The sequence below is a fragment of the Channa argus genome, chromosome 2 (genome assembly GCF_033026475.1).
Source record: "Channa argus isolate prfri chromosome 2, Channa argus male v1.0, whole genome shotgun sequence".
Taxonomy (NCBI): Eukaryota; Metazoa; Chordata; class Actinopteri; order Anabantiformes; family Channidae; genus Channa; species Channa argus.
The window spans coordinates 6523036-6545091 of NC_090198.1; the positions used below are offsets into that span (position 1 = coordinate 6523036).

At 38.5% G+C, this 22056-nt stretch overlaps 1 protein-coding gene across 2 annotated transcripts in view; it reads left to right on the forward strand.

Moving 5' to 3' along the window:
- itfg1 (integrin alpha FG-GAP repeat containing 1) overlaps window positions 1-22056 on the forward strand; it is a 123720-nt gene that overhangs the window by 15166 nt on the left and 86498 nt on the right. For both annotated transcript variants that reach the window (XM_067495018.1, XM_067495017.1), the window contains exons 7-8: window positions 9940-9989; window positions 15448-15529. In XM_067495018.1, the coding sequence (XP_067351119.1) occupies window positions 9940-9989; window positions 15448-15529 (132 nt within the window). The remainder of the gene's footprint in view (window positions 1-9939; window positions 9990-15447; window positions 15530-22056) is intronic.

Genomic DNA, 22056 nt, shown 5'->3' on the forward strand with positions numbered 1-22056 from the left:
TGTTCTTGCTGCAGATAAACTCCCTCATAGTGTGATGCTGCCGCTGCCCCTGTTTCTCTGTAGGAATGGAGATGAGCAGTGCCTAGTGGTCTGTAGACATAGTTTGGAATTTTACCTAAATAAGTGAATTCCTTTTCACCAGACCAGGTGATAATCTCATCGGTATGAATACAGATGTGCACCATTCTAACCCATGTCCAATAAATTCACATGCTACAGGTGAACTTTCGTCATGTTATTTTAATAATCTGTTTCAAAAATAAATCTACAATGAAATAATGTGCAGTAAGTGAATGGGGTGTGAAGACTTTCCAAAGCAAGTAGATATTATGTCTAATAGCCTTGTACGTTTTGTAAAATGGTCTAAAATAGGTATTTTGCAATTTCCTGGACGAAAATTGGTCATCAAATGGGATTTGATCTTCACCAAAGCCACAAATAGGCACCGCAAAATGTATAAGTTGATAAAAGACTAACGGTCTTAAAACGTTGGGAGGTTGTGTAAATGTAATTAAAAATAGATTGCAGTAATTTGCAAATGTCATCCACCCATATCTTATTCACAATAGAACATAAATAACATAATCAGATGTGAAAACAGACATTTTAACCTTACATGGAAAATATTAGCTCATTTTGAATTTGATGGCAGCAACACGTCTCAAAAGATTTGGAACAGGGTGGTGTTTACCATTGTGTAGCATCCCCTCTTCTTCTAACAACTGTCTGTGGGTGGTGAGGAGACCAGTTGCTGGAGTTGTAGGAGAGGAATGTTGTCCCATTCTTGTCTGACGTAGGATTCTAGCTGCTCAAAAGTCCTGGTCCTTTATCTGCCAGATTTTTTTTGTTTGATGATGCGCCAAATGTTTTAAATTGGTGAAAGGTCTGGACTGCAGGCAGGCCAGTTCAGCACCCGGAATCCTTTCCTGCGAAGCCATGCTGTTGTGATAGATTCAGTATATGGTTTTAGCCTTGACTTGCTGCAATATGCAAGGCCTTCCCTGAAAGAGATGTTGTCTGGATGGGAGCATATGTTGCTCCAAAACCTGTATGTACTTTTCAGCATTGTTGGTGCCTTTCCAGATGTGTAAGCTGCCCACGTCAAAGGCACTAATGCACAACCATACCATCAGAGATGCAGCATTTTTAACTCTCTGCTAATAACAAGCTGGATGGTCCCTCTCCTATTTAGTCTGCAGAATAGGGCTTCCATGGTTTCCAAAAATATCACATTTTGATTCATCAAACCACAGAACATTTTTCCATTTTGCCTCAGACCATTTTAAATGAGCCTTGGCCCAGAGAGCACGACAACGTTTCTGGATCGTGTTCAAAAATGGCTTTTTCTTTGCATGATCCAGCTTTAACTTACATTTGTGTTGGCATACAGTGATTTCTGAAAGTGTTCCTGAGCCCATGCAGTGATGTCCATTAGAGAATCATGCCTGTTTTTAATGCAGTGCTGCCTGAGGGCCAAAAGTTTGACCTTTGGCCTTGCGCACAGAGAATTGGGAAGAATCTCTGTGCCCTCTTCCAACTTTTTTGAGATGTCTTGCTACCATTAAATTTAAAATGAGCTACTATTTTCCATGAAATGCTTAATTGAAATTGCACAGTTATGTTGTTTATGTTCCACTGTTAATAAAACGTGGTTTGATGAGATTTGCAAATCTTTGCATTCTGTTTTTATGTAAATTTTAACCAACATTTTTGGAATTGGGGTTGTATTAAATATACAAACAATGGTGGAAAATGTACAGTAATTGCAACTTTAGGCTTTTGTGTATGGTGTAGTGCTTGGGGACACATATTTTGTTTATGAAACAGTTTGAACATTTGTCTGTGTGATCCCTCAACACAATGTAGGAATTTACAATGCTGAAATGTGTTTATTATGAAATTGTGTCAGTGTGATAACTTTGAGAGTGTATAAAATGAATGAGATTAATAGTAGAGAAGAACTTTTTATGATGGCCTTAAATCTTGATAATGTTTAATTTTCTCCGAGCAAATTCAATAATCTTTTTATCATTTGTTAGGTACCAATATTTTCACATTTTTAAATTTCAAGTCTGTAAATTACAAGCCCAAGAAAGCACACACAAGCTCAGTATTAGATTTACACACATGTAATGCGATGGCTGCATGCTTGGGTGGGTTAACTCCGTGTACTCTGGTTTCCTTCCACAGTCCAAAGACATTCATGTGACTCCAAATTGCCCATACGTGTAAATGTGAATGGTTGTCTGTCAATGTATGTCTCTCTGTGTCGGCCCTGAGATAGAATAGGGACCTGTCTAACGTGTCCCCTGCCTCTTGGCCCATTTGTCTTCTTACACATCAAATATGGAGGGTTTGAAAGTTTTATTTGGGCAGTCTTTTGTCTTTTGGGCAGTATTGCTGATTTTGGAGAACGTACCAGTTTTGAAACTTAAGGGGATATTCTACAAGTGCATCTTGTGTATCAAGTGTGTGGTAATACAGTATGTACACAACAGCTGTGTGTGATGCACTGTGTGCTGGGACGCATTCCTCCAATCACCATCATTACAATTTTCTGTTGCTTGCGCCACCGTAGCCCATCTTTTGGGTCAGACCAGATGCAATAGCCTAGTCGGCCTTTCACATCAATAACTCACCAGCCTTTATTTTGTCGCTCCTCAGACAACTATTGTTAGGTACTTGCTACTGCTGACCGAGAGCACCCCACAAGCTGTTTCAAAGAGGCTCAGCCTAAGTTGTCTGGCCTTAACAATTTGGTCCCTGTTAAAATTGCTCAAGTTCCCCACATCCCCAAAACATGAACCAACTGTTCCCTTGCTGTCTCATTTATCTTAGACTTAGACATGTGTCATTTTTATGGGGTAATTAAAGTTATTATTCATCTGTGTTTATGTCACCATGTGTTGGCTAATATCGACCTGACTTTTCTTGTAAATCATTGCAGAGGCCTGACAGCTCCATAAAAGCACACCATTGCTTATAATAAGCTGCTAATTGGAAGTTTGCAAGCACAGGCTGGCAGACTAAAATGCTAATTTTAGTGAACATTAATGAGGATTACAGTAGCAATTGGGTAGTACGGGTGTACTATTACTGTACATTTGTGTACATGGACATGTCTTTAATAGTAGGCATTAGAATACCCAGGGTGACCTAAACTACGTAAATAGCTGCATCTCTACACATGTTGCCCCCCAACCCACTCAATAGCAGCACTATTCATACTTGGCATTTTACTGAGATAATCAAAAAGTAGCCCACTATCAGCAGACAACCAATTGTTGATGAAAGTTTAAATCCAACTGACTGATTCATATGTATCACAGAGATTCCGATTCATAGATTTATTTTTTTTATGCTTCTGTCAGCTTAAGATTATAGAAACACAGGTAGGAATTCTTTTTATGTCTGGCAGGTTCCACTGCTGGATTTAGATTCTTTTATTTTGTTTTCCCACATATGGGATAAGAATTGTGCCTTAATTTGCTCATCTATTTGTTTAAAGTTATAGACCATTGACTATTCTCAGCTCTCTATGCTTTAAAGTAGCAACAAATCCTGATCCACTGCACTGATGCTACTGTCCTGGGCTACAGAGTAAGGCAGATAGAGGAAAGGTGATAGCGTGACATCGCACGGAGGTAGTATATGCTCGCGCCTGCTGCTGTCTATTCTACTCAATGTCAGAGTTCTCCTCCTCTGCCGAGGCTTAGTACCCGCATCACCCTATCTGTTTATACAGAGGCTAATAGGAATCCTGGTCTTTATCCCCACACTGCAGCTCAACATAATGGAATAGAGAGACATAATGCTGCTCGAGTCAAACAGTTAACGGAGGCCTTTAAATTGCTTCCAATCCCTGTAACAAATCTGATGGTAAGTCTATGAATAACTCAAAAGACTTTGCCCCCAACCCCTCCCCTTCTGAAGAAGTCTAAACTTCACTAACTTCACTTTTTTAATTAGGACGTGCCAGCTTAGATTTACTAAAATGATCTGTTGCATGACCGGATAACTTTCTAGTTTAGCTGAGGAGATCCCAAATAGGCATCACATGCTCGCAACAAAGCCAAGGAAAGTAAGGAAAAGATGTTCTTCTCCAAGAATCCAAAAAATGTTTATAGAACGTATACACAAAACAGAGAACTAACTTCAGTCATCAGACTTCTGTAGAACGCGTCTAGCGTCATCCCCTCTATTTCTAGAGAAACTTTCTTTATTCTCTCATCATTTAAATGTTGCCAGCATTGGAGATTTTTTAGGCCATGGGAAATGCGGCATGTTTCCACATTTTTCATGTGTCATTTTTTTTTTGTTTGTATGTTAGAGTTTAAAGTGCAGAGTTCACACCTTCCGTTTTACATAAAGCTCATCTGGGTCAAAAGCAAAGTAGCATAGAGCCAGTCAAACCTATTGTGCTGCATGCTGAGGTTTGTCCCAACAGAAACATCACAGACCTTGAGTACCTCCCCAGTTCTGCAGCATGCCAGTTCTCGGCTACACTTTACCTTGAATCTGTGTTTGCTTTAATACACTTGAGCTGTGGCAGTTGTTTCTCTTAAAACACTTTATTAGCATCAGACACACTTGCAATTATAGTGTTAGTATGAAAGGACTAGCTGATTGTAGACGATTAGTTTGCAGCAGAACCTGATGACAAAGGTAGTGACATGCAGATGCACACACAGATATTTAAATAATAGGCTGAAATCATCCATGCACTGTGGGGGCGGGAGTATGTTTGTTTATGCAGGCTGCTCATCATGCACTTGTTCATGTGGGTGTGACAGTGTGCTTTTGAAGTATCATTTTTATGGAAGAGACAATTTATGAAAGCAGAAAAATCCGAGAGCGCCAGAGTAGAGGAACGCAGTAGAAATAATCAAGTGATTATAGATTGCCTCTCTTGCAATTAAAGGCTTAGCATGCTTTTATTTGTAGCGATTTGTTTTGTAAGCCCGATGTGTGTATTCGGATGCACCTTAAAAACTGGGTGGCATTAACATCTGGTATCGGTCTCGAACTTTCTCATCTCTTGTGTGTTTTTCACTGCCTAGCACAGCCACTGCTTCAGCCTTCACAGTTTGCATGTCTTTAATTATCTGGTGACATGACATATCACTTAGAGTTCTAAATCCCTGTTGCTGTTACGCAACCCCACCCTCCCACACAAACACATTTATATACCTCAATTATGCATGCATCTTTTCTAAGTGGTTGGGGTTTGACAGGTCTATTAGCTTATGCTTTGAATGTGTGTGCGCGCTTACAGTGCTAGATCAGAGAGCTAGATCAGTGCTGTTGTTCAAATCATTCAACTTTCGATTCCCGTAGAGTATTTGTTTATCTAAAGTAAATAAATGAGACTCTGTGTATGACATTGCCTCCAGAATAACACGAATACAGTAAATGCACAAAATAGTTGGAGATTGAGTTATACATTGTAGCAGTGCTGCATGTTTCGGCTCAGACACATTGTGTCATTCTTATGTGATGATTTGGGATGACATTGCAGGTAGCAACATGATAAACATCATTCATTGGATCTTTAAAACCAATTACCTCCAGCTTAGGCAATTTTCAAAGCAGTTTAAAAGGGCATGAGAGGATACATACAAAGCTAAACGGTAGGATAAAAGCCCACTCAACAAGAAAACAGAGAATTTAGAACAGGATGATTATAATAATGGTTACTATTTATAATTATAATATATAACTATCCTTTTTTTTTTTTAATAAGGACATTGTGTTGACATATTTGTTGATGAGATGTGCATAAGAGTTCTGCCTAATAATCCAATAGAGTATTGAGTACTTGGAGATTAAAGTAGAGAATCCAAACTACTCCTTTAAAAGAATCAACACAATATAATCCAGTTCAGTTTAAATTCAAACTGAATGTATTGTACTGACCAAAAATATAAATGTGATATTACTTAAATGTAATAACAGCATTTTGTTCTAACAGCAATGTGAATAGCACTTTAAATGTACAAATTAAATAATATCAAAGGACTATTGGGAGAAATAATCAGGTCTATAAAATCTGTCCTTTAGGCCATATTTGCAGTTATACAACGTCACTGCTTGTTGCTCATGGTTTTCAACTGTGACTTGGCATGATGGGATTCGCTGTCCTTGGTGGTTGTTCTGGTCACCAGGTCTAACAACTCCCTCTGGGGCCACTAAAAGCCTTAAACAACTTTTTTTTTTTCTCACATATGTAATTGTACTCTCCAAGACCTGTATACAGGCTTTGCTGTGCGAAACCAGTCCAGTTCCCCTCTAACTCGATTCCACCCACCTAGAATATCAGTAGGCAGCCTGCTGGCCATGCTCCCCATGGTGCCAAGAGCTCCACCTCCAAGCCCATAGTAGCCATCACCAAGATGTATTTTTAAATATTGCCTTTACTCCATATTACCTTCCTTTTTTCATACAACTAAGTAACATAAATGTAGAAGCTATTACCCCACCAAACTTACCGGGAAAACAGACATGATTTCTCTGAAACAAAGTCGAAATATTTACCACAATTCATCACATCAGTAAGTATAACATCTGGACAACTAAATAATCAATACTTCTTTAAAATGTTTAACTTTTTTTAACTTGAAGGATTATTCTGTGAGTCAATTTATAAATTTATTTTTTTTATCATCCATCTCAACTGTAACTTTTTCTCTTGGCTACAGTTGTAGTTTTTTGCTTTTTACATGCTGTAATTGGTTTTCTTACTGTATGGAGATTTGAGCTTTTGTCCAGCTCGCCTCTGTCTTTTCTCCAGCAGTATTTGGGTAGTTTTTTTATAAAATCTCCAGGGAAACTGTTGATACACACTGCAAAATCATTCCTTTATAATGTATTCAAAAACAATGCCAAATGTTCAAACCGAGAATTATTTTTAGTCTTGTGTTTCCTTTGTCCCAGCTTGACATTTTTAGCAGGCTTGAAATTCCAAATGAGCATATATTAACAAATTCTGTCTCAACATTTGACATTTGAAATATTGTCTTTGTGCTAGATTCAATCTATTTGCAAATCAATGTATTCTTTATTTTACTCGACCTCGCTGTTTTGTACACTTATTTACTTCCCCAAATATTTACAACAGAGGTGACTGCAAAGCTTGCATGACCTATTGAGCCACAGTAAGCCACATTTATAAAAGCTATGCTTATTTGAAATGAACCCAATTTACTCTTGATAGCATAAAAAGTAGAATCATATTTACATACCAGTGAGGATTTTCCCGATTACTGAAATATCACCCGAAGAACTAGAAACAATAATAAAGATTGCAATAATGTGCCGATGCAAGCACACTAATGTAAAACGCAAATCGTTGCTGAAATATTACTGGGCAAAGCAGTGGAAACGTAATTACACAAAAGACGTTCACTTAAGATCTACTGTAGTTGTGTACTGTTTGATTCCTCTCTGCTTTGTTTTGTACTTGGACTCTTTGTAATATCTCTTTTGAGTTGAATGAGTCCCTAAAAGGCCCTTGGTGGCCCAGTAAATATCCCTGGAACAGTAAAACTGTGTTAAAGTGAGTGATGGTGGCAGCAGTTAGGTTTATATTGCTAGCGAGCGGGTCTGTATGAGACTGTGTAGAATACTTTCTGGCAGGAACCATGTGAGCAAGGGAAGGGAAAGAGTGGAAAAGAACTATGCACCAAAGAAAGTAATGTCGGAAGAATCACATTACCACAGTTAAAATAAAAATGGAATGGCCTTTTCTGTGTGCATATTCCCCTTGACACACTCGTAAAATGCATTCCCTTTCTGGACAGATCAGACAGCAGGGTCATATGTGGTGCAGTGTTCAAAGAGAACACAGAAATTTAGTGTCCTGCTTAAGGGCACTTTCCAATTTCAAGTAATCAGTTTATACCCTGGATACACAGGCTGACGGTGGTGTGAATCAAACCAGGAAAGGAAATTGCAGAGCTGTTTCAAGTTGGACTGGCGTTTTCTGCAGACTTAAAAAAGGAAATGTCAGTGGAGGAAAAAGCTTAGCAGTAGTGAACTTCTGCAAAATAGGAAGAAGCAAGTGATGAGATGAACACCAAAGAGAGGAAGTACCCCCACAGCGAGAATGTTAAGTGTTTACAAGATGACTATCTCTCTGTGCATGTCTCTGCTCCTCCATCTACCCCATACCTCTCTCTGTGACACACCACCATCGCACCTAATCAGCCAATCACGGCTGGATTCTGTCTAAGAGGCCTGATTGGCTGATTAACCAAGCTCATCAACACACCACCCAGAGCGATTACACACACAGCTACACAGGCAAGCGCATGAATACAATGTGCAAATTACTTAGGCTATCCTGTAGTGTGTGTGCGTGCACATATGCATAATCTAAGCATGCACTTGTTGCCTTCTTTCTCCTGATAAAATGTTTTAAGTCTGTTTGAGCAACAGTGTGTACAAAGTCCACAAAGTGCAAATTAAAGTTAAACTGTTGAAAAGTTGAACTGATTTACCACCTTAAGCATCCTAAAAGTGGGTTAACTTTGCATTTGAGTCTATTTCAGATGAGTGAATGAGTAAGTGTGGATAGTGGTGGGTGGAATTTGGTTTGGGTGAAAGAAAGAAAATTGTAACCTCCTTTTGTATTGTACAACAGCTGCTGTTGGGTTGACAAAAATAACCACCACAATGTACTGTGAGTAACCACAAAACCATAGTTTTTATATATATAAATATATAAATAGTATAATTACATGTAAATAAACTACAAAGATTTAAAAATCCTGCTTGTGCTGGCAGGATGTTCCTGGAGAGTAGAGCTCTTCTAGAAAAAACACTTTCCTCTGCTGAGCTTTACCTAAGTTCTGGTCATAACTGCTATAGAATACAGGGATAACATTTCAGAGCAAATCTGTAAAAGTAAAAGGGCTGGTTTTTATTGGTATGCTCATAAAAAAAAATGCTTCTTAATCACTATACTGTATAACATTGTAAATCCGATTTTTTTTAATTTTTTTTAACTTTTGTTGCACTGCCACATTTTCACACTTTCTATATTGGCAGCAGTGGGGACTTCAGTGTAAGCTCTGGTTATATACAATACATAATGCAGGATTTTCCCTGTAGCGTTCATCATTACACACAACCCTAATTCATCCTGTCATTATTGCTCCAGTGTCTTTTTCCTTCATTAAGCGCTCTTTCCATCATTATTTCTATTTTACCACACGTAGCACGGCATTACGTGGAGTATAGGAGGGCTCTAAGGCGGATCAATGCCAATATTTATTTAATGTCCAATTACTGGGGCAGAACTGCAGTCCAGAGAACACAGTGATGAGAGTAAACGCCGTCCCACAGAAAAGCACTGCATTAAGAAGTGCAGCTTGAAGCCTAAACTTCAAGAGCACGGAATATGAGTACAAGCACAGGTTATAGGATTCCAACAGAGCGAGCTACAAGCATTACCAGGGGGTGAAGCCTCCAGAAGGCTGAGTGGAATCCAGTTGCTCTCAGTGGGAGATCTCTTACCTATCCTTTTCCCTTCTCTTCATCTGTTTTTTTTTCTTTTCTACCGCTTTATAAAAGCCAATTCATCTTTATCGCTTTAGGAATCTCACCTATACTGTATCTTAAACAACCAGCACCTGAGTTAAGGAGAAGAAAATCTCAAGGGCTTTCCTGTTTATTACTAACTGGATACAGTTTTTTTATTTCTTCTACTTCTTTACAGAATTAAGAATCAGGTGTTCTTTTAAACCTGTGTACATTTCTGCTTGCATACCATTGGACACAATGTTTTTAGTTAAATTTTTTGAAAAGGCATTTATAATAATCAGCAGCATTTTTCCATTATCACACATCAGTAGTCTGTAATACATGTTTTATTATGATTGCCGGATGAACTGATGTATCGAATAATGACTTTCAGTCCCTTTTTTATTCTCATTATAGATTTGTTCCTGACACTTGAAGGGCCGAAATTTGAGACCTGGATCAGCAAGGTGAGAAGCCTTTTTTGATTTGTTTCATTTGTCTCCATAATAGCTTATCATGTCAACTCACTGAGAGCAGTTCAGTCCAGGCAGCTATGAGTGTGTCGCTTCACTTCCCCTGTACTAATGCAGAAAGGGGCATGATCCCTGATCAAATAGGGGTGGGCAATATCACAATATCATGGACCAAAATTACAATTTTATTTCACTGTATTTTATTTTTAATGATCTAAATAATAATATTACATTAGTGCAGTTCAACAAAATGTTTTTGGCCACAAGCCACATTATTCTTTAGACCCTAGCAAACAGAATTGGTAATCAAAACTAATAAGCCCAGACACCTTAAAATACTAATCAAAGCTGAGCCAATTACTTAGCTTAAAAACAAAAACAAATTGAGACACTGTGTGTCTTGGGTCGACTTTAGACTGCAATATGTGGCCCTCAGTCACTGCTATGTATACCTCCTTAGTGAAACCAGACGTTTTCACCCATTGACCAGAGAGTGATGACCCAACTACCACCGTTTTATTCTCTTAAAGTAAGAAATGGATCTGCAAATCTTTCTTGGGCTTGGGGGTTCGGGATTGTTGCCATTGCTACAGGACTACTTGATATTCTGGGAGAGCAGAGAGGGGAGACCGTGGCTCTGGGTTTTTGTCGAAGGGGCTTATTTGAAATTCAGCATGTCAAGGCACCAGCCGAACAAAAGTCTAACTTATCACAGAGAGGGGAAATGGGAGACAGGAAGCTAGGGGTAAGGAAGCAGAGAGAAATAGAGGGAGACTAAAGGATTTGGCAGAGGCACAATGTGTGTGTGTGGGAGGGGGGCGAAAGAAATGAAGCAAGAGCAAAACAGAGCAAATAAACTGCCAGGCAAGGAAAAGAGCATAAAGACTAACTTTTTCCCTCAGCAAGGAATTCGTTTGTGTTCCTGCTTGTTGCCTATCAGATGTTTTAAAAAACATGCTTTGTGTGAAGTTGGGCACATAATGCATTGTCATGAAAATCCATGAAATGGGTATTTATGGTGCCCATAGGGTGAATCCCACTGACTTTGGGCACCCTTTGGCGTTTTCCTGAGGGTGACTGTTAGGATAAAGATAAAGATACTATGAAACGATGCTGTTTCTATGGAATCTGGTAAAGACGTTTCTTGGTCTCTACAGGATCAACTGTAAAAAATTTTGTCCCCAGATGCTTCATCTGATGCCCAAGTGTGCTTAGAATATTTGTGTAACCAATGCATTCAGCTTTATGAACGAATAGATGCTAAGCTAATAGTTTTCCTACCATCGTGAGTTGAAATATGTGCTACACAAGTGAGCATAACATGATAAAAAAACAAAAAAACATGGCAGGATTATGCTGTCCTAGCAGGGGTCTCAGTAAAGTTTTTCCTTTTGTACCTCTAAGAGGGGTCAGTATCTCAGTCAGTCTAGTAATTTTGTTCACTGTTCCAACTGCTAATTGATTGATTAAGCTTCATTGTTTGGCAAAGTGGCTCTTTTAAATCCTGTTGGACAGAATGTGGAGCCAGGGATTTGGGAGCAAGGCAAATGCACTGCTAGGCACTGCGAACAGACAGAACGAGTTTAAGCCCCTTGTGTAAAAAGCCAGTCCTGTGCAGTTTACATGTAGCACTCTATCTCGTTCTCTTCAACAGTCCACGGAAAAGTCCAATGCTTTTCTTTCATCTCGGTGCATTCTCTGTATTTTTCCATTTCCTTTTTCCTCAAATCCACAAACAAATGCTCCCAGACCAGGAAAAAACTAAAATTATGTTCATTAAAAGGCACAGGTGACATTCTGCACATAGTCACGGAGGCATACACTTATAAACAATTAGATTTTCTATATACAGTAGTTTATTTATATATAAATAAAGGTTGCCTTTTTCCAGACCCCTCGGAGCATTACACCCCTTTTAATCCCTCTGCGATCTTCGGTTCAATGCAGCTGCATCTATCGGTCACAGACCAGCACACTCCTCCTTCTCCAGCCCTCCTGTTTTAATTACTTTTCTCTGTTTTCTCTCCCCCTAAGTCTCCTTCCATCCCTGCCCGTTCCTCTGTTTTCTTGCGATTACACTAGAGAACACAGTCTCTGAGGGAAGGGGAGGGGAACAACAAGCAAGAAAGATGAGTGAAGATCTGTGTTTTCATTGGCAGTTGAGCAGAGCCAACAGGACTTAAAGGTCAATTTAATATCAGCTGTTACAATGACTTTGTTGACTAGTAAGATATTTGCTTCCTAATCACTCGCTTAAACACACCTCAGGTAACACGTCTACATATAAACATAAAACACTGGGTTACATTAATGCATTTTTGACCTTTATTCTATCACACAACGAAATGTCCATTTTGAAATCAACACATATGCACAACTTCTTTACAGAGATGAGCAAACAGAAACAAATCTGTGCATTATTTATGGTAAGGACCAAAATGTCAGTCCCACCAGCGATACAGGTATGTTTACATGCAAGGACAAAAAGAGTTGTTTATTTGAAACACTTGATCATTTTGCTTCTTTGCATATGTGAAAGTGTGGTGCTGGGATATATCTAGTTGTGATATGTTTCACATTTGCACAAGAAAATAATGACATGGCCACCTGCCAAATAGCTAATTTCATGCAAATTTGACAATGTCATATCTATTACCAGGTCCCTCCAGGCTTTAGAAGCATAATACACGCATGATAAAAATGTCCCTTATGTAGGCTTTACCTCACAGATGGCACCAAAAATACCACAAGTTAGCATAGAAAAGCATGTACATTTTAAACACGTTCTGTATAATTTCGTCAATGTTCTGACACATTCATGCAATTTGTGCTTCTGTATGATAATTGACGGTGCTGGTTAACTTTAGTTAATCACTAAAATCAAATTCAACATTTCAGTTGGCTTAGGACAGACTTCAAACGATGCACGACATTCACTTCTGCGCGTGTGTGTGGGTGGATGCATGTGAGTGCACAGCAAAACCTGTAATCCTCGTGTCTTCACATCTTTCGCCTCTGAAATTGTCCCACAAACACACAGACACACACACACACATGCAGAGTCACTTACATATGTGCCAGTAGGGTATTAGGCTCTCTATACATTAAAATCTTAACCACTGTGACTGACTGACTGTCTGTTGGCTGTGTATGATTAAAGCTGGGTGTGGTGCACGTGCCTGTCATAGATTTTCATTTAAATTGGAATGAGTTTATTCTCCCTGCTTTTGGAGAAATCAGCTTCAAAGTGTTTCATGTTCTTCTTCCTGTGTTGGTTAAACACGGGTTCAAAGCTCTGGCTCTTGCTCACAGGGTGGTTAACTCAACAGCTCCTTCTTACCTCAACTCACTCATTCGAGTCTACAATCCTTCCCGCCCGCTGCGGTCTGCCAACGAACGACGTCTGGTCGTCCCAGCACCGCACAGAAGACACCAAGCAAAACTCTTTAGCGCAATGATCCCACGATGGTGGAACGAGCTACCGAACTCTGCACGATCAGCAAACAGCATTTCAGCAAAATTTTTGAATAATGGGAGTGATCCCATTATTCAAAAATCTGCTGAAAACAGAACTCTTCCGCATCTTCCTATGCACTTAAAACTATATTTTAAAAAATAAATAAACAATTAATAAAAATAATAAATAATAATAAAAAAAACTTCCTTTCTGCTTTTTCACGCACTTGAATCTCGTAAAATTTGAACACTTTTCTGGTAGGACTTTGCTTTGATGTTTTCTCCTTGACTTATATTTTTGCTGCCTTGTACATCACTTTTAAGTCGCTTTGGATAAAATGTCCCAAACCATTTGTTTTTGGATATTTTTTATATTAACAGCCGATACCAATACTGATTCGATATTTACCAGCATCATGTTGATACTGTAGTATTTAATGGCATGTACATGTACTGTAGCTCCTTCGCCCACGTCATGTGGGCGATGCAAATACAAGTGCATTTGCACACAAAAATACACACACGTGCAGCCAAAAACTTCACCTTGAGCAAAATAATTCACTCAACCATTCTATTCTCAACTTAGTCTTCTTTTACAGTTTGTTTTGCACCAACCCTTTCCATTTCTGTCTCTCTCTACTCCCCACTACCCCTTTTTCCTGCAAACATTAGTCAGTGTATAAAAAACCTGAATATACCAGGCAACGACAACATGCAAACAGGTTGTCAAAATTCCAGCTGATTAGTGTAAAAATGGTAAATGTCTACTTATATAGCGCCTTTATCCAAAGCTCCTTAAAATGTTGCTTCTCCTTCCCTCATTTACACACACTCCAATGGCTTCCATGCAAGGTGCTCAACTGACCCACCGGGAGCAACTTGGGGTTCAGTGTCTTGCCCAAGGACACTTCGACACGTAGCCAGGAATCGAACGGCGCCCCAGTGCAGCGTAGATACTCTCTCACTCTCTCACACACATTAAAATTCTCTGCAACACAGACGGCAAACCTTGATTAAAAAAAACTGCATTAAATTTAATACAACTTGATTTGAAGTGATGCTCTTACACACATTGCCCACAGATGCATGCCAAATGATACCTGGCTCAGCTGACCCATGTAGCTTTAGGAGGTTGCATTAGCAGAGATGTTTTTAATCTTTAACTTGTCAAACACAGCCCTTGTGGGGCTTTTGTTAATGCTGAAGAACATTTGTCATTACTTTTGTCATTAGGTAACAGGTAATGTGTGTCTTGTCAGAGCAGCTACCTCTGTCAGGGAAGGGGGGAGGGTTTTGGTGGCTTCCTATGTTTATTTTGAATGTAAAATTTGATGATATAAAACAGTTTACTTCACTATCTCCTAAAGAAATGAAGACAAAAAAAAATAGTTTTGTCTTCTTCAACTTCTGCTGTCAAGATGGCTGAACAGTATTTTTTATTCATTACTGTACGTGTTTATTTATAATGACCATAATCATGATTGTTTAAAATACTTTGTTTCCTTGGTGTAGTACTTATATTTTTGTACTTTGTGCATTCCCTAACCCCTCACCTGACTCATAACATCACACCTACAGTTAATGCCCCACACCCAACTCTTACCCAACCCTAACACCTAGTCTCAACCCTGTAACAGCCCTTAGAGCTTATGAGGAGCAGCTATAATTTCCTCACTGTTAATAAAATACTTTTTTGGATCTCACTAATCATTGCTTTTCTCGTTGCCATTGAAAGCAACATCAAGTCCTGTAGAGAAAAAGCACAGAGCCAGTATGTTAACTATCACACCCCTATATCTATATTTCTCATGCCAGATCTACTGGATCTTTGGATTTATACTCTATATTTACTCAATTGTTGACTTATTCATGATTCCTGAAGAAAACAGCAGCCTGCTACTCTATTGTTACAGTACTGTATGTATGAATATTTATGAAACCACATAATCCCTCTATCTTGTTTTTTTTTCCCCCTGTTTCTCTATTTAATGGTCAGGACGGGAACTTCACGAAATCTCAAGTCATGTCGACAGATCCACCAGGCCGTAATGTCGGCCAGTCCTCCTTCGTCGACTTCGGTAAGAATCCCAGATATTTGTCATTTGTTGTTGTTTTTGATAAACCTAGTGTGATTATAGTGTAAAATTGTGACAAATTAGTAATTCATTTTTAAACTGGCTCGCACTTTGGTTTGGTTTTGGTTTGGTGTGTATTTAGACAGAATCGGGATGTAAAGAATCACAGAAACACAGGAGGTCTGTGTTAAAAAGCACTCAAGATAAAAACATAGGAGTTGTATTGGGCAAGATTATACTGAGAAAGTGTATTGTCCCCTATATCTTTGTGTGTGTGTGTGTGTGTGTGTGTGTGTGTGTGTGTCTGTGCCCGCGCACATGCGTGTGTCCATTTGAAGCTGTAAAGCTTAAAAACCTTCCAAATAAGACTGTCTGATATTTTAACTTTAGCATTTTCACGTCAGCTCTCTCATCACATGACTTTCACACTTTCTCTCTCTCTCTCTCACACACACACACACACACCACAAATGTTCACCCTTTACCAGCCAGGGTTATCTTATGTATGTACACAAAGTTGTAGACACACACAACACACTCTGGTACACACACTCAATTCCACATAGAGCCAGATTTTTGTGAACATCTTATCCTCTTAAACAATCTCAGCCAGTAGTATTCATTGTTCAGCTCAGCTTTACATTTATCCTCAGCAAATCTCCGCTGGTTTCCTAATCTCCAAGCCGCAGCCTGCGCACCACAAAGTGGCCTCTGGCCACACTTGTCAGAGCAGCTACCTCTGTCAGGGAGGGGGGAGGGTTTTGGTGGCTTCCTATGTTTATTTTGAATGTAAATCCCTCTTAAATGTAAAATCCGATGATATAAAACAGTTAAGGAGATAGTGAAGTAAAGAAATGGAGACAAAAAAAAAATATTTTTGTCTTCTTCAACTTCTGCTGTCAAGATGGCTGAACAGTGCGCCGTACCTCGTTGTTGAAGCATAGCCATGTGCCAAATTTAGGAGATTGATTGTAGTGTAAATGTGAATAATTCTGAGCATTCGTTGATGAACAAATAGGTCTCCAGACCCTTAAGCCTGATGGAAGCTATTGTTAGCTTTCAAGTGTAAGTTGCAATTGCTGGTTAAAATAAGCAATTTTGCCAGCAAAATATAATCATTGTATGTGATTTTAGTATGTGCAAGGCAGGTGTAAAGCCTCATGCAGTTGTCTGAAAGAATGAAAAATATATTTAATAATCTGCAGTGTTTCCCAAACATTGATTTATTTGTGTCACAAAGCCACAATATTAGCACTGACCACCACTGAACTAAAAGCAGTGTCAACAAACACATAGACAAAATTATCCTGCTCTCATCGATGTCATGTCAATATCTTAAACTGTAAAATGTGCTATTTGTGAATCAGGGTTTCTAGTATTTGGATCAGTTACCTTCTTTAATATAGATGGATAATAGATGTTATATTATGTGTCAGATACACTTTTAATCAACATGTTTTTTTTCTCACTCTCTGATTTTATCATGACCTGTAATTAGCATTTATGCTTCAGTAACACACTGTGTAACACATTGTGGGATTCTTTGAATAGTGGATAGTTCTATATGCTCCAAATTCTGACACAAATACAAAATGGTGAACACGCTATATTGTGAATAGGGGATGATTTCAGACACAGTCATTGAGTGGAGTTGGAAGTTAGTAAGCAGAAGATTGTGAGAAGTCCATGTAGCTTTGAAAGACCCCTACAGTGCAAGATTTTCTTGTCTTATTGAAAAGCAATAATCCCAGTGATGCTTTTGCCATTGCACATTTCAGAGATTTCAGACATTCTAGCATTATTTTATATTCTTTCTTGCAGTAGTGGTCCTTGAGAGAGGAAAGACAGATTGTCTAACAGTAATTCAGCACAAATGACACATGATCATCCACTGTCTGAATGTGTCCACTCATATGACATCAGTTTGCTTTGGGTTTCTGTCTGCTGCTTCAATAATTACTACATACAGCCAACGGAACTTTAACCCCTTGTTTTAAAATTAAATTACTTAAATGAAGTAATGTCTTAAAGGTAGAAGACGCAATGGCACAGTGATGATAAAAACCCTAATTTAAAGGTCACAGTTTTGAAAGTCAATTTTGCAAACAATAATCAGATTTCAACTTAAAAATTAGGTTAGAACCAGCTCTCTTGAAAAAAAGCTGTTTTCTTAACTGTTGTGTGAATGGGAAACCTGGTTTTCCAAATCGGGGTAGAGGTTTAGGGAAACCTGATTCCGTTTATTCCGTTTGCACTGTGTATCTCCTTCCTCTTTCTTTTTCTCTCTGTGTTTTAGTGTTAAAATCCTTCTTTGGCTTTCCCTTGACAGTGTCACCCTTTTGGATTGCAATAGAAATTTTTTTGTACTACAAACGCTGCAGCTTTGGAAGATATCTACTGAATGTTGCTAATGTGGGTGGTCAAAGCCTTATAATGTCTTTAGTTGAAATTGTTAATGTTTTGTTGTGTGTGTATGTCATCGGGGAATCTGCATGACAACGCGTGTAATTTGCTGGGTGCATTCATTTCATCGTCTCTAGTGGTCCCAGTGACCTTTTTTGTTTAAATCTCAAGCTTATCTCAACAAAAACTTTTTTATTACTTTAATCTTATGCTTGTCTACTCCCGTCTCCTTCAGCTCAGAAAAGTCACTTCAAGACGTTGCCCTCATTAGCTTAGGGTTGAAGCCTTTGAGGGTCATGCTTCTAATAATCTGCTTTGCAGGATGTAATTTTTTTTTTTTCCCCTCATTTTGTCTACCTCACCCAGCCCCTCCTCGCGTGTCGCTGTCTATCTTTATTTCTCTTGATCTATTGTATAACTGCTATCTACAGCACACTCGATTTTCATGCTTGTTTTTCTTCTCCTCCTTTTGTTCTTAATCTAAACAGCTTTAGGTTTTACTGGATCTTGAACTTTTATTACTGTGCTGTAGGAAGACTAAAATGCCCCTTCTTCAGTTAACATCCTTTCTCCTTCTAGGTATTTTATCCATCAAAGCCTTCCTATTTACTTTTTGCTTTGCATAATTTGTCATGATCAGTATTTACAATTTATAGTACAATAATATCTATGTATGTAATAAGGTATGGTTGAATATGCTATTGCAGTTGAGGCTAGAATACATCAGACACAATGTATCAAATATTGTTCAACTTTAGAACACTCAATATATATTTACACATAAGTATATAAGTCTATTTCTGTGTCTCTGAATCTCATGTTTTAGGGCAGAGGCAGCGAGAGATACTTTGTGCCAATAAGAGTGGAGGTAGAGTTTGTTATAAAATCAATGGGGCTGAATAGGAGACTCAGAATAAGTCAGAAGAGACAACCTCTAACAAGCAATGCACACAAAACTGAAGAAAGCCTGCACTCTTAGGTTTACATTCTAAATATTTTAATGTCACAGCCTGAAGCAAGTATTCTTTCCATCTATATTCTGCTATAGTTGTAAGATAAACACAAATACGTGCAGCTGCATTAAATACAGCAGTGATAAAAGGGTCCCTTCTCCTCAGTGCTTACTATACTATACACATTGCAACAGTTATGAAAAAATCAAGTATTCAAATCCGAGTGTGAATAAGTAGTTGTAGTAGTGTGCAAGTTACATCATCAATGCAACAAGGAATGTGAAAAAGGTGAATCACTACAAAGAAAGTAGTTTCTTTAGGTGAAGGTCATGTTAGTAGGTTGTTTCACAGCTTTGTTTGTATTCACCATTTTCCATCTTTGGAATCTAACTGTCACATGATAGAGCCGTGAAGACTAGCTAGCCAGCTAGCCGTGGCTGAGCTGTTTTAATGGCTAGAAGGCATCTTAAGATGTCAGTGGTCACCAACTGGCAGCGACCTTTTTTATGACCACAATATGACCCCACCCCTTCATTTGATGGTATGTCTAGAGGTTGAGCCAACCCTCTGGCTTGGTGACTGTAGAGAATATGTCACTGACTAAATTATTATTCAATAAATCATGTTAAGCACAGTGTTAATGCAGAAGTTATGTCCCGCCCATTCCCATGCCAGCTCGATTGTATGCCTGTTCGGTAAAGATTAATGGAGCAGGAAAAGGAAGAGTTGGTAGGAAAAAAAGTGACTTGATTTTTAGTCTTATACCACTGGAGACCCAGGTTGATTTCCAGAACTTGCATTATGTCACTTTTAATTTTCAACCGTCAAAATAACCAGATACCTCCAACTCTCATCAGCCTCAGATACGTACAGATATGTTTCTTATTTGGTGCTGTTTAGCCAATGTTAACCAATGTTATGATGCAAATTATCCTGAAGAATATGTTTAGCATTACACCTACTAAACATCACAATTAATAGTGATATGCCTTTAAGTAACCAGGTTACTTGGAGATATCAGCTTTTTAAGGCATGTGGGAAACAGTTTGCATGCACTTATGAAACCTGCCTGAAATCTCTGTATACCTGCAGCACGTGTGAAATCCGATCTCTCCTCCACCTGTTTTTATGGCTCTGTTCATGTCTCTGCAGAATGGAGTTCTTTAGGGATGACATTTTTCATAGGCATAGGTTCCCTTGGCAAACATAGCTCCGTGATAAACAGAAGTTTTTACTGATACTTGCATGTTTTGTTCAGCAAGATAATCTTTACAGAACACCACTTTATCATTTATGAAGTTAAACACAATTACCAGAAGTAAAAAGCTATTTGAAGCCTAGAAATGAACCACATCAAAGTTGCATGGCTTCCACATCACTACAAATTCCCAATTTGTCATTGGATGATGTCTGTGTTTCAGGACTCATTGCTATACCACTTTAAGGAGTGCAGGAGAGAGAGGAAAATACAGGGGACAGACACAAAGCTGATACACGGTGCAACCTTTGATTTCAAAATTAGGTTTTTATTCAGGCTTTGCAGGTATAAATGGCAGGGACGAAGAGCAGATTGTAACCTAGTACTCAAGTGCATGTGATTGCACTGATTGAAACCGGTCTATTGTATTAAAATTGACTCAAAAATGTGTAAATCTCTCCTTTAAATAAGGGTTTTTATCACTGTCTTCTACCTTTAAGACATTTTCTTCATTTAAGTAAACACGTTTTAAAAACAAAATTTTAAAGACTCTAACCTGGTTTCTTAGCCAGTGATTAAGTAATTGACCTTTTTTTTTTTCTTTCTCCCCACATTGTCCCTTGTCCTTCTTTTTACTACTTGTGACTGTATTTGATTGTTGTTATGACTGACATGTTATATATGGTGCTATGCTGTCTCTGGAATTTTTATTTTCTGGAAGGCTTTTGCCCAAGGGATTAATAAAGTTCTAGTCTATTCTATTCTATTCTATGTGTAAGAGAAGAATTCTAGGAAAAGTTCACTTGTTCACAGGAAGGGAAGCATTATTCATTTAGGTTTTGTTGTTCAGAACCAGAAGAAACCAACTACCTTAAGAAAGTTGACAAAGCTGGTTTGTTAGGATCATGTTGATGCACTAGTTTTGACCATTTTAGCATGCAGATGGTAGCATTTTGCTCCAAGCATTGCTTTGTAGGCCTCAAGGAACTGCTACTGTCCTAACTCCTGTAAGTGCCTACCCCTGTCCACTAGTATAACTCTGTTGATCGTCTCATCATTCAGTCTTTGTCTCTATGTGTGGCCCTCTTATAAGCCCCTCGGACTTGCTCTTCACCACGCTAATTTAAGAGCACATTTTGGCTGAAAACCTTGAGTAAATGACTAAAGGGACACTGAATGAGAGAAAGGGGAGAGAGAGAGTGCGACAAATGAAACGGTGAGTAAATGGCAAACTTCAAAGACATGAGCTGAGTTAGAAAAACTGATAAAATTATAAAGACAGTTTGAGATGGATGATCTTGCTGCTGAATGTAGAAAAGAAGGCATGGAGGATAATGAAGGGATGAAGAAGCAGGAGAGCAGAGGATAAGATGGAGCAAAGAGCTGCATTGCATCCCTGTGTGATTTGGAGTGGGAATTATTTCCATCACACATCACACTGCCAATTCTCACTCTATCTTTCTACCTCTACCTTTGCTCTACATGTTTTTTGTCTCTGTTGACCTTAGAATCCTTTTTCCTAATATGTCTCTTGTTCTTGGTCCTTTTTGATTGTTGATAAAGAATCTAAATCAAATTTGTTTAATTAGAATTATATAAAAATCTAAATGATTTAAAAAAAAATTAGAATTATATAAGAATATACAGTGCAATGACAAGTATAGCGGTAAAATGGTTTTAAAAGTATACATTAAAAACAAGATTGACACTGGCAACTTAGCAGCCAGTGTTGCCGAGTTCCCCCCAAATGTATTGTTTTTTTCTTTTTGCAAGCTGTTGGCATATGTTGCTGCCAGACTCTAGGTCTGCCCGCTCTCTTCCAGGAAAATGTGCCGTTCAGCTCGAGATAGGAGCTCATCTGAGTATGCTCATTTAGTTAGCTGCATATATTCACAGTGATGTTTATTTACATGTTTCAAAGCACCAACTCAAGACTTAGTGCTACACATGTGGTCATTTTAACATAATATACAGAC